Source organism: Lithobates pipiens, unplaced genomic scaffold (assembly GCF_037356315.1).
Source record: "Lithobates pipiens isolate NorthernLeopardFrog02 unplaced genomic scaffold, aLitPip1_a1.2 Scaffold_47, whole genome shotgun sequence".
NCBI lineage: Eukaryota > Metazoa > Chordata > Amphibia > Anura > Ranidae > Lithobates > Lithobates pipiens.
The window spans coordinates 4,550,427-4,564,222 of NW_027507871.1; the positions used below are offsets into that span (position 1 = coordinate 4,550,427).

The 13,796-nt window shown below is 45.3% G+C and overlaps 1 protein-coding gene across 1 annotated transcript in view; it reads left to right on the top strand.

Moving 5' to 3' along the window:
- Positions 1–13,796, top strand: part of PTPN6 (protein tyrosine phosphatase non-receptor type 6) — a 154,129-nt gene that overhangs the window by 34,002 nt on the left and 106,331 nt on the right. The window contains exons 2-3 of the mRNA XM_077467130.1: positions 5,643–5,765; positions 10,915–11,109. Coding sequence (XP_077323256.1) covers positions 5,643–5,765; positions 10,915–11,109 — 318 coding nt within the window. The remainder of the gene's footprint in view (positions 1–5,642; positions 5,766–10,914; positions 11,110–13,796) is intronic.

Consider the following 13,796-nt stretch of genomic DNA (forward strand, 5'->3'; position numbering starts at 1 on the left):
CCCTACTTTTATATTGCGCCACACCTTTAAATTGGTGCTTTGCCAAAACACGATGCACGGAGGAGCCATTAGGAATCATCCATGCGAATTGTAACCTCTGCAGGAATAAAATGTTACCAACTGGACCTCCAGGGGCGATCAAAGTGTTAGCTGTGTGCCTAACAATGTGTAAAGTGTTTTGCTTTTACTAAGCGATCTCTTCTGTAAATGACGGAGCCGATCAGCGGAGTCCCAGCAATCAATCATTAGCTGGGACCCACTGATTGGCTTGTACTCTAACAAATCACAGTCAGAGCAGGGGTGACGGGCACTCCCCCGCGCGTGCCCCTTACCCAGAACCGATGATCACGTATCAGATACGCGGTCCAGCGCACAGTGGCCGCCCTGCCACAGTAACTGTATGCAGGACGGCCACTAAGTGGTTAAGAAAATTTAGCAATGTGGGCGGCCGGAGAGAAGACTATTTACTCGCTTTTTTGCAGGATCTTCTTTTTTCAAGTGAGATATTTTTCAGCAACCAATTTGTTGGTGAGATCCCGGGTGTAAGAAGACAACCATGGGCCTGATAGACATTGGACCTCCACCTCTCTGCACTAATCTTTATTTTATAGAGTCATCACACCCTTCACAATCAGATCCTCCATCCCCCGCAGAGAGCAGTTTCAGCTCACCGCCATCACATCTAATGAAATGTTTCCACTCTTCGCTTTAGGCGATGTACCGAAACAGGAAATACGCTTCAAAGACTTGTTTTCTTGGTGTTCACATTCTGGTCATAAGTGGTCAAAATATTCTCAGATGTTTTCTGTGTTTATGATTACGTTCTATCATTCCTCACCAAAAAAAAAACATCCAACTGCATTCTGGTTGGCTACCAAATTCCTTGGCGTACCGATCTCTGCACATGGGGCCGTTACCACCACAGGAGCCGTTCTGGTATTAATGGAGTCCTCTGCTTTACCAATAGATACAATCAATTCTACAGTTACTGGTATTGATATTTATAAGAATCCTGAGAGACAGTTGTGCTCATAAGTTTGCACACCCTGACAGAAATTGTGAAATGTTGGCATTAATATTGAAAATATGACTGACCATGCCAATAAAAATTAATAAGAGTGATCACACAAAGCCATTGTATGGTATAGTATTTATGCAAGTCATGTCTGAGGGGGGTTTCCTAGTTTTTCCCACTGATCACCAATGTAAGGAACATTCTTCTCACTGATCACCAATGTAAGGAACATTCTTCTCACTGATCACCAATGTAAGGAACATTCTTCTCACTGATCACCAATGTAAGGAACATTCTTCTCACTGATCACCAATGTAAGGAACATTCTTCTCACTGATCACCAATGTAAGGAACATTCTTCTCACTGATCACCAATGTAAGGAACATTCTTCTCACTGATCACCAATGTAAGGAACATTCTTCCCACTGATCACCAATGTAAGGAACATTCTTCTCACTGATCACCAATGTAGGGAACATTCTTCTCACTGATCACCAATGTAAGGAACATTCTTCTCACTGATCACCAATGTAAGGGACATTCTTCTCACTGATCACCAATGTAAGGGACATTCTTCTCACTGATCACCAATGTAAGGGACATTCTTCCCACTGATCACCAATGTAAGGAACATTCTTCTCACTGATCACCAATGTAAGGAACATTCTTCCCACTGATCACCAATGTAAGGAACATTCTTCTCACTGATCACCAATGTAAGGAACATTCTTCTCACTGATCACCAATGTAAGGAACATTCTTCCCACTGATCACCAATGTAAGGAACATTCTTCCCACTGATCACCAATGTAAGGAACATTCTTCTCACTGATCACCAATGTAAGGAACATTCTTCTCACTGATCACCAATGTAAGGAACATTCTTCTCACTGATCACCAATGTAAGGGACATTCTTCTCACTGATCACCAATGTAAGGGACATTCTTCTCACTGATCACCAATGTAAGGGACATTCTTCCCACTGATCACCAATGTAAGGAACATTCTTCTCACTGATCACCAATGTAAGGAACATTCTTCCCACTGATCACCAATGTAAGGAACATTCTTCTCACTGATCACCAATGTAAGGAACATTCTTCTCACTGATCACCAATGTAAGGAACATTCTTCCCACTGATCACCAATGTAAGGAACATTCTTCTCACTGACCACCAATGTAAGGAACATTCTTCTCACTGATCACCAATGTAAGGAACATTCTTCTCACTGATCACCAATGTAAGGAACATTCTTCTCACTGATCACCAATGTAAGGAACATTCTTCTCACTGATCACCAATGTAAGGAACATTCTTCTCACTGATCACCAATGTAAGGAACATTCTTCTCACTGATCACCAATGTAAGGAACATTCTTCTCACTGATCACCAATGTAAGGAACATTCTTCTCACTGATCACCAATGTAAGGAACATTCTTCCCACTGATCACCAATGTAAGGAACATTCTTCTCACTGATCACCAATGTAAGGAACATTCTTCCCACTGATCACCAATGTAAGGAACATTCTTCTCACTGATCACCAATGTAAGGAACATTCTTCTCACTGATCACCAATGTAAGGAACATTCTTCTCACTGATCACCAATGTAAGGAACATTCTTCTCACTGATCACCAATGTAAGGAACATTCTTCTCACTGATCACCAATGTAAGGAACATTCTTCTCACTGATCACCAATGTAAGGAACATTCTTCTCACTGATCACCAATGTAAGGAACATTCTTCTCACTGATCACCAATGTAAGGAACATTCTTCCCACTGATCACCAATGTAAGGAACATTCTTCTCACTGATCACCAATGTAAGGAACATTCTTCTCACTGATCACCAATGTAAGGGACATTCTTCTCACTGATCACCAATGTAAGGAACATTCTTCCCACTGATCACCAATGTAAGGAACATTCTTCCCACTGATCACCAATGTAAGGAACATTCTTCTCACTGATCACCAATGTAAGGAACATTCTTCTCACTGATCACCAATGTAAGGAACGTTCTTCTCACTGATCACCAATGTAAGGAACATTCTTCTCACTGATCACCAATGTAAGGAGCATTCTTCTCACTGATCACCAATGTAAGGAACATTCTTCTCACTGATCACCAATGTAAGGAACATTCTTCCCACTGATCACCAATGTAAGGAACATTCTTCTCACCGATCACCAATGTAAGGAACATTCTTCTCACCGATCACCAATGTAAGGAACATTCTTCCCACCGATCACCAATGTAAGGAACATTCTTCTCACCGATCACCAATGTAAGGAACATTCTTCTCACTGATCACCAATGTAAGGAACATTCTTCTCACTGATCACCAATGTAAGGAACATTCTTCCCACTGATCACCAATGTAAGGAACATTCTTCTCACTGATCACCAATGTAAGGAACATTCTTCCCACTGATCACCAATGTAAGGAACATTCTTCTCACTGATCACCAATGTAAGGAACATTCTTCTCACTGATCACCAATGTAAGGAACATTCTTCCCACTGATCACCAATGTAAGGAACATTCTTCCCACTGATCACCAATGTAAGGAACATTCTTCCCACTGATCACCAATGTAAGGAACATTCTTCTCACTGATCACCAATGTAAGGAACATTCTTCTCACTGATCACCAATGTAAGGAACATTCTTCTCACTGATCACCAATGTAAGGAACATTCTTCTCACTGATCACCAATGTAAGGAACATTCTTCCCACTGATCACCAATGTAAGGAGCATTCTTCTCACTGATCACCAATGTAAGGAACATTCTTCCCACTGATCACCAATGTAAGGAACATTCTTCTCACTGATCACCAATGTAAGGAACATTCTTCTCACTGATCACCAATGTAAGGAACATTCTTCCCACTGATCACCAATGTAAGGAACATTCTTCCCACTGATCACCAATGTAAGGAACATTCTTCCCACTGATCACCAATGTAAGGAACATTCTTCCCACTGATCACCAATGTAAGGAACATTCTTCTCACTGATCACCAATGTAAGGAACATTCTTCTCACTGATCACCAATGTAAGGAACATTCTTCTCACTGATCACCAATGTAAGGAGCATTCTTCTCACTGATCACCAATGTAAGGAACATTCTTCTCACTGATCACCAATGTAAGGAACATTCTTCCCACCGATCACCAATGTAAGGAACATTCTTCTCACTGATCACCAATGTAAGGAACATTCTTCTCACCGATCACCAATGTAAGGAACATTCTTCCCACTGATCACCAATGTAAGGAACATTCTTCTCACTGATCACCAATGTAAGGAACATTCTTCTCACTGATCACCAATGTAAGGAACATTCTTCTCACTGATCACCAATGTAAGGAACATTCTTCTCACTGATCACCAATGTAAGGAACATTCTTCTCACTGATCACCAATGTAAGGAACATTCTTCTCACTGATCACCAATGTAAGGAACATTCTTCTCACTGATCACCAATGTAAGGAACATTCTTCTCACTGATCACCAATGTAAGGAACATTCTTCTCACTGATGACCAATGTAAGGAACATTCTTCCCACTGATGACCAATGTAAGGAACATTCTTCTCAACTGATCACCAATGTAAGGAGCATTCTTCTCACTGATCACCAATGTAAGGAACATTCTTCTCACTGATCACCAATGTAAGGAACATTCTTCTCACTGATCACCAATGTAAGGAACATTCTTCTCACTGATCACCAATGTAAGGAACATTCTTCTCACTGATCACCAATGTAAGGAACATTCTTCTCACTGACCACCAATGTAAGGAACATTCTTCTCACTGATCACCAATGTAAGGAACATTCTTCCCACTGATCACCAATGTAAGGAACATTCTTCTCACTGATCACCAATGTAAGGGACATTCTTCTCACTGATCACCAATGTAAGGAACATTCTTCCCACTGATGACCAATGTAAGGAACATTCTTCTCAACTGATCACCAATGTAAGGAGCATTCTTCTCACTGATCACCAATGTAAGGGACATTCTTCTCACTGATCACCAATGTAAGGAGCATTCTTCTCACTGATCACCAATGTAAGGAACATTCTTCCCACTGATCACCAATGTAAGGAACATTCTTCTCACTGATCACCAATGTAAGGAACATTCTTCTCACTGATCACCAATGTAAGGAACATTCTTCTCACTGATCACCAATGTAAGGAACATTCTTCCCACTGATCACCAATGTAAGGAACATTCTTCTCACTGATCACCAATGTAAGGAACATTCTTCTCACTGATCACCAATGTAAGGAGCATTCTTCTCACTGATCACCAATGTAAGGGACATTCTTCTCACTGATCACCAATGCAAGGAGAATTTTTCCCTTGGACGGTGGGACATCCTCATAAAAATTAGGCTTCCAGGAAGCAGCATATTGCCCCCAAGCCATCTGTCAACTGACTTTGAAATGCAATCCACTGCGGATCACTTTTCAAAGGTTTCAAAAATGCAGTCATCCATGTGAAGAAGGCCTGGGGGTGGAGGGAAAGTGATTGTTGTTTCACTGTGTGTCTTTCCCATAGTCTCATGTCCTTACTTCCTCTCTTATTTCCACAGGTGGTTTCACCGGGACATATCTGGCTTGGAGGCCGAAAACAGACTGAAAGCGAGAGGCGTCCATGGGAGTTTTCTGGTACGGCCCAGCAAGAAACGACCGGAGGACTTCTCTCTGTCTGTCAGGTTGGTGTTCCCACAACGAGGGGAGGGGGGGGAGGGTTAAGAATAATTTATATTGCTATACAGCAGTGGTCTACAAACAGATTCAGCCCTTTGCTTGCTTTTACCTGGCCCTTTGGTTTTATCCAGCCTTTGGGGCACTATTTCATCCATTGACACCAACAAAAGGGGCACAATTTCTCCTAATGACACTAAAGTTAAGGAACCATTCCTATTAATGACACCAACAATTGGGAAAATGATACCAATTATGGGGCACAACTCCTCCCAATGACACCAACAATTGGATCCAATGACACCAATGATGGGACACAATTCCTCCCAATGACACCAACAATTGGGTCTAATTGTCAGAAACCATGAATCAGACTGAGACAGAAGTATAGTTAAATTACACTTGTTTAATAATAATAAAAAAGGCAAACAGAGTAAACGTAGTCAAAACATAGCCAGAGTTCAGGAACCGGAACGGATAGTCAGACAAGCCAAAACATCAGGGAGCCAGAGATGAGTCTAGTAGAACAGCAAGCAGGATCTGGAGCCAGAAGGAATGTCAGCCAAGCAAGTCTTTAACAGGAGCACAGAAGAGCGTCTATAGAGATGTGGCCAAGGCGAAGCCAGAGATCATCTGGACTTGGACGGCTTAAGTAGGCAGGACTGACTAGCAGGATATCATCAACAGGTGAGACACTGTGGAGAGATAGGAGCTGGCAATTAGCCGACAGCTGAGCGGCCAGCTTAGAGAAGGAAGGGCTGAGCCCAGCCTTGACACCAATGATGGGGCACAATTCCTCCCAATGACACCAACAATTGGGTTCAATGACATCAATGATGTCATGTGTACAATAAAAAATATAACAAGACCAATTTTTCTTGCGTTGAGATACGTTAGTCTATTCATTTTGAACAGGATGCCCAACAATACACACCTCAATGCACAGAAATATGTATGCTGCAACACAATGTGTTTTGGTGTAAATGGACCTCAAATAAATTGAATATAGAAAAGAATCACCCCCCTTATACTTACCTGAACCTGTTCTTTCTTCAGCAATGTGCATGAGAGCCTTGGCTATCCAGGGACTCTCCTTCCTCATTGGCTTAGACAGGAGCCACGGGAGCCACTGCTGTAACTCACAGCCAGTGAGCCAATGAGGAGAGAGTGTGGGCTGGGGGTGAGCTGTGGCTGTGCGTGTGAATCGGGCACACAGAGCCGCAGTACGGGAGCATGCCTGCTTGGGTTCCCCACATTGCAAGTTGCTTGCTCTTGGGGGGCACTTGGTAGGAGGGAGGAGCCAGGAGTGCCCATCATAGTTACATAGTTACAAAGTAGGTGAGGATGAAAAAAGACACACGTCCATCATTACATCATCATTACATACAATGTAATACTGACATATAATCACACAACATACAGGATATACAATGTAATACTGACATATAATCACACAACATACAGAGATATACAATATATGTCAGTGTTACATTGTATATCCTGTATGTTGTGTGATTATATGTCAGTATTACATTGTATATCATGTATGTTGAGGTCGTTCAGGTGATTATCTAATAGTTTCTTGAAACAATCGATGCCCCCCTCTGAGACCACCGCCTGTGGAAGGGAATTCCACATCCTTGTCGCTCTTACAGTAAAGAACCCTCTACGTAGTTCAAGGTTAAACCTCTTTTTTCGAATCTTAATGAGTGGCCATGTGTCCTTCCGTGTCTTCAAAGCCTGTGCTATGGAGGGTGCAAGGCGTGGAGGTCTTCCAAGCCAGCGCTGTGGGGGAAGCAAAGTGTTGAGGACTTACAAACAAGTGCTATGGAGGGTGCCAGGTGTGCAGGTCTTCCAAGCCTGAGCTATGGACTGTGCAAGGTGTGGAGGTCTTCCAAGCATGCACTATGGAGGGTGCAAGTTGTGGAGGTCTTCAAAGCCTGTGCTATGGAGGGTGCAAGGCGTGGAGGTCTTCAAAGCCTGTGCTATGGAGGGTGCAAGGCGTGGAGGTCTTCAAAGCCTGTGCTATGGAGGGTGCAAGGCATGGAGGTCTTCCAAGCCGGTGCTAGGGGGAAAGCAAAGTGTGGAGGACTTACAAACAAGCGCTATGGAGGGTGCCTGGTGTGCAGGTCTTCCAAGCCTGAGCTATGGACTGTGTAAGGTGTGGAGGTCTTCCAACATGCGCTATGAAGGGTGCAAGTTGTGGAGGTCTTCTAAGCCTGTGCTATGGAGGGTGCAAGGTGTGGAGGTCTTCTAAGCCTGTGCTATGGAGGGTGCAAGGTGTGGAGGTCTTCTAAGCCTGTGCTATGGAGGGTGCAAGGCGTGGAGGTCTTCTAAGCCTGAGCTATGGAGGGTGCAAGGTGTGGAGGTCTTCTAAGCCTGTGCTATGGAGGGTGCAAGGCGTGGAGGTCTTCTAAGCCTGAGCTATGGAGGGTGCAAGGCGTGGAGGTCTTCCAAGCCGGCGCTAGGGGGGAAGCAAAGTGTGGAGGACTTACAAACAAGCGCTATGGAGGGTGCCTGGTGTGCAGGTCTTCCAAGCCTGAGCTATGGACTGTGTAAGGTGTGGAGGTCTTCCAACATGCGCTATGAAGGGTGCAAGTTGTGGAGGTCTTCTAAGCCTGTGCTATGGAGGGTGCAAGGTGTGGAGGTCTTCTAAGCCTGTGCTATGGAGGGTGCAAGGCGTGGAGGTCTTCTAAGCCTGAGCTATGGAGGGTGCAAGGCGTGGAGGTCTTCCAAGCCGGCGCTAGGGGGGAAGCAAAGTGTGGAGGACTTACAAACAAGCGCTATGGAGGGTGCCTGGTGTGCAGGTCTTCCAAGCCTGAGCTATGGACTGTGTAAGGTGTGGAGGTCTTCCAACATGCGCTATGAAGGGTGCAAGTTGTGGAGGTCTTCTAAGCCTGTGCTATGGAGGGTGCAAGGTGTGGAGGTCTTCCAAGCCTGAGCTATGGACTTTGCAAGGTGTGGAGGTCTTCCAACATGCGCTATGAAGGGTGCAAGTTGTGGAGGTCTTCCAAGCATGCGCTATGAAGGGTGCAAGGTGTGGAGGTCTTCTAAGCCTGAGCTATGAAGGGTGCAAGGTGTGGAAGTCTTCCAAGCTGGCGCTGTGGGGGAAGCAAAGTGTGGAGGACTTACAAACAAGCGCTATGGTTTGTTTGTCTGCCGATCATCACTTGCAGTAGAAGGTGAAGATGAGCTCCAGCGCAATTCAGGCTGTTCATTCAGCAAAGCGAGAGCTGCATCGGGGCCCAAAGAAATATTGACTATGGTGGAGGTCATCCTAAAAATCTCAGAATCGCTGCACGATGGGACAAGTCCACCAAAAGGTAACGAGCGCGCCCTCTTGCTCACAACCGCGGGAACGCAGAGGGGCAACCAGGCAAACATTTTTTAGATGGTGTGACAATATTTAACCACTTGCCGACGTAGATATACGTTTCCCCAGTTTAATGGGACAATGGCTGAAGCTGTTAGCCATAACCCCCCGTATCTTTTTTTTTCGGATTGCAGCTGTTTTTAACCCTTTTTTGGCCTCTAAAGGGGGGTAAAACCGCCTGCTAGCGGCCGAATAGTGCAGATGAAACCACGGTAAAGCGGAGCTAAAAATGGTGCCGCTTTACCGCCGACGCCCAGGGCAGCTCAGTGTGAAGCGCTCCGGGGCGGCTCATGATTCGCTGTAATACTTTCAAAAGTGTCTGGAGGGGGAACTACATTTCCCATGATGCTCATCTACACTGCAGAGTGCATGAGCATCATGGGAATTGTAGTTTCAAAACATCCGGGGTGCCGAGGTTCGCCATCACTGGTGTAGACCATGGGTCTCCAAACTTTCTAAACAAAGGGCCGGTTTACTGTGCTTTGGACTTCAGGAGGGCTGGACTGTGGCCATTTGGAGTAGAAAAGGTCCCGACGTCAGTGGGGGAAAAACGTATGCCCCATCTTTGGTGTCACATTGGGAGGAAGTGTGCACCATCATTGGTGTCATTGGGAGGAAGTGTGCACCATCATTGGTGTCATTGGGAGGAAGTGTGCCCCATCTTTGGTGTCACATTGGGAGGAAGTGTGCACCATCATTGGTGTCATTGGGAGGAAGTGTGCACCATCATTGGTGTCATTGGGAGGAAGTGTGCACCATTATTGGTGTCCTTGGGCACCATCGTTGGTGTCATTTGGAAGAATTTTACCCCATCTTTGGTATCATTTGAAGAAATTGTGCCCCATCATTGGTGTCATTTGGAGAAATTGTGCCCCATCATTGGTGTCATTGAGAGAAGTTGTGTCCAATCATTGGCGTCATTGGGAGGAAGTGTGCCTCATCATTGGTCTTGTGGGGAGAAATTGTGCCCCATTATCTGTGTCATTGGGAGAAATTGTGCCTTATTATTGGTGTCATGAGATGAATAGTGCCCCATCATTGGTGGCAGTGAAGGAATTGTACCCCATCATTGGTATCAGTGGAGGGAATTATGCCCCATTGTTAGTATTAGTGGATGAAATAGTGCTCCAAGGGCTGGATCAAGCAAAGGGCCACATCTGGCCCCCGGGCCTCAGTTTGGAGACCACTGGTGTAGACTAATCTGACCCATGCAGGGCCGCTGATAAGGCAGTACAACTAGTCCTGTAGTACTGGGCCCAGGCCCCATCAGCTAAATGGGGGGGGGGGGGGGGGGCAGGGTAGATTTATTGTTCATTTCTGCCTGCATGAATAAAATAGATTTTACTAGACCACACCCCGTTCCTACTTGCTTATCAGTGCTTAAATTACCATAGGCCCCATTTTCGGGTTTAGGTAGATAAAGTCAATGCTGCTTTTCCGCTGCAGCCTGGGGGGGGGGGGGGTATGTAGGGTGTAGGCATGGTTGGGGGGGCGGTGCTCCATCAGAAGGGATGTATAGGGCCCCATGATTTCTAACAGCGGCCCTAGATCCATGAATGTGCCTTATCAATGCCTTCAAAGGGTCGCTGGGGGGGGGGGGGAGCAACAAATAATCAACAAATTGATCAGTCAATTTATAATGCGGCCCCTAAGTATTTTTGTCAACCAAATTCGCAAGATGAGGACCCCTCCATAAGTTGGGGTATTAAAGGAACGGAATAATAAATAATTCATATCAAACGTACAATACTAACTGAATTGTTTTCACCCTCCCCCCCCACCAGATTGGAAGACTCCGTCACACACATCCGGATACAGAACACGGGCGACTACTACGACTTGTATGGCGGTGAACAGTTCGCCACGTTGTCCGAGTTGGTGGAATATTACACAGGACAGCACGAGTGTCTACAGGATACCGACGGAACCTTCATCCCGCTGAAATACCCGCTGAACTGTGCCGACCCAACCAGCGAGCGGTGAGTCACCCCATTCCATGCCAACATATGAAGTTAATGAGGATATGAACCCAGCAGGTTCTAAGTGGCCAACAACCAACAACAAATAGTCCAGGTTGGCTTGGCTTGGGTTCCTCAAGAGAAGTGTTTTCCTTTGTAAGAGTCAAACTCGTATGACAAGGGGCAGGATACAGAGCACTTCATGCACCTGCCCTTCTGTCCCACTGGCCCCTCCCCCTCTCCTTTTCCCCCCCCTTCTCCTACAAACTTCATTGGCAGCCCCAGTATCTTATTACCGAGAAATCCCAGTATCGAATATGGTGGATAAAACTGTCACTCTACATTTTTTCCCCTTGTTATTTTAGAGAGAGAGTCGTTTTGTCAGGTCCTCTTGAAAGAAGATTTAGGAATATTCCCCCCACCCGCCTACTTATACTTAGCATCTCCATGTTTCTTGGTGGCGGCTCGGGCTCCAAACCTGTTGTGAGCTCTCAGCTCTGTATTATGGTACCTGGATGGAGGCTGAGGTGATGGGAGGGCTTCCCTTCCGCCTCTGGTCCAGGCACCCCCGGAGTGAATCACAGGGAGGGTGCAGAGTGGCATGAGTGCCAAGAATCGAGTTGGGTCCACAGAAGTGCCCTCATGGTAGGCCTGGCTGTGAGGACCAAAAGGAATTTCCCCAGAAGGTCTTGTTGGAGCATTATACCATTGTGACTGCCATATCATCATAATTTGCGATATTTCTGTGCCAAAGGCATGCACCATGGTGGTCTTTCTGAGCAATGCAGTGATACCACTAGCCTAGGAAGGACAAATGATGTAAAATCTGGAGTTTTAAAGAGATATTTACCATTTGCACAGAACCAATCAGGGCTGGATCAACATAGGGGCTATTGGAGCTGCAGCTCCAGGCCCCTTTCTCAAGATAGGCCCATTTGCCCAAAAAAAAAAAAAAAAAGATCGACTTTGAGTATTGTAGCTCGGCGACCAATCCTCACAGAGACCCCACATTTGGGGGGTAGGTAGATAAAGACCCCCTCCAGCACTGGTTAAAATATGGGGCTGCTACCATCTATGGTTCCGGAGATACGGGACTCCTTGCACAGCCTGTCAGAAGCTGCACACAGAGCGGCCAGTATAATTACAAGCTGGAACATTCTCCTTGCACAGCCTGTCAGAAGCTGCATACAGAGCGGCAGTATAAATACAAGCTGGAACACTCTGCAGCAGACGGAGAGGATGACCTCACAGAGCTGATAATAATTATTTGTATATTACTTATGATAATTAACCCCTCGCCACCCAGGCTCATTCTGAGACTTCTCTCCTACATGGAAAAAAAATCATCATTTTTTTATGCTAGAAAATGACTCAGAACCCTCCAGCATTATATATAGTTTTAGCAGAGACCCTATGGAATAAAATGGCGGTCTCTGCAACTTTTTATGTTACACGATATTTGCGCAGCAATTTTTCAAACTCTTTTTTTGGAAAGAAACTGCTTCATTCATAAAAAAAAACACTAAAGTTGGCGCGATGGTTTACATTTTTTTTAACAGGTTACATGTTTAGAGTTACAGAGGAGGTCTAGTGCTAGAATTATTGTTCTCGCTCTAATGATGGTGGCGTATGTAACCTGTGTGTATCTGGCTCTGATACTAACCAGTGCCTACCGAGGGACTGACTAGTATCACTCCCCAGCCTGTCCCCACACACCCTCTCACCCGCTGACATGTGAATGGGGCGATCACTCCCGCAGTGTTATTGTGTTCTGCCAGTCAATACAATGATTAGTGCTGCTAACTATAGCTGGCAGCACTGATTGTTTTGAGGAAAACCTGACAGGCTGGTTGTACTTAAGTCAGTTAATAGGTTGACTTGTGTAAAACCAGCTAGCCCATACATAGATCGACTATGGCTGGTCTCTGCTTAATTGGTGTAATTTCAATCCATGTATGGATAACCATTACGCAGTCCCTAAACATCCATCCACAAACCTTTACATTTTTCCTCCTCTCCTATACATAGTGCCCACTGTCATACTCTCCACACTTCTCTCCTGTACATAGTGCCCACTGTCATACTCTCCACACTTCTCTCCTATACATAGTGCCCACTGTCATACTCTCCACACTCCTCTCCTATACATAGTGCCCACTGTCATACTCTCCACACTCCTCTCCTATACATAGTGCCCACTGTCATACTCTCCACACTCCTCTCCTATACATAGTGCCCACTGTCATACTCTCCACACTCCTCTCCTATACATAGTGCCCACTGTCATACTCTCCACACTTCTCTCCTATACATAGTGCCCACTGTCATAATCTCCACACTTCTCTCCTATACATAGTGCCCACTGTCATACTCTCCACACTTCTCTCCTATACATAGTGCCCACTGTCATAATCTCCACACTTCTCTCCTATACATAGTGCCCACTGTCATACTCTCCACACTCCTCTCCTATACATAGTGGCCACTGTCATAATCTCCACACTCCTCTCCTATACATAGTGCCCACTGTCATAATCTCCACACTTCTCTCCTGTACATAATGCTCACTGTCTTACCCTCCACACTCTTCTCTTATACATAGTGCCCACTGTCATACTCCCCACACTTCTCTCCTGTATATAGTGCCCACTGTCATACTCTCCACACTTCTCTCCTGTACATAGTGCTCACTGTCATAATCTCCACAC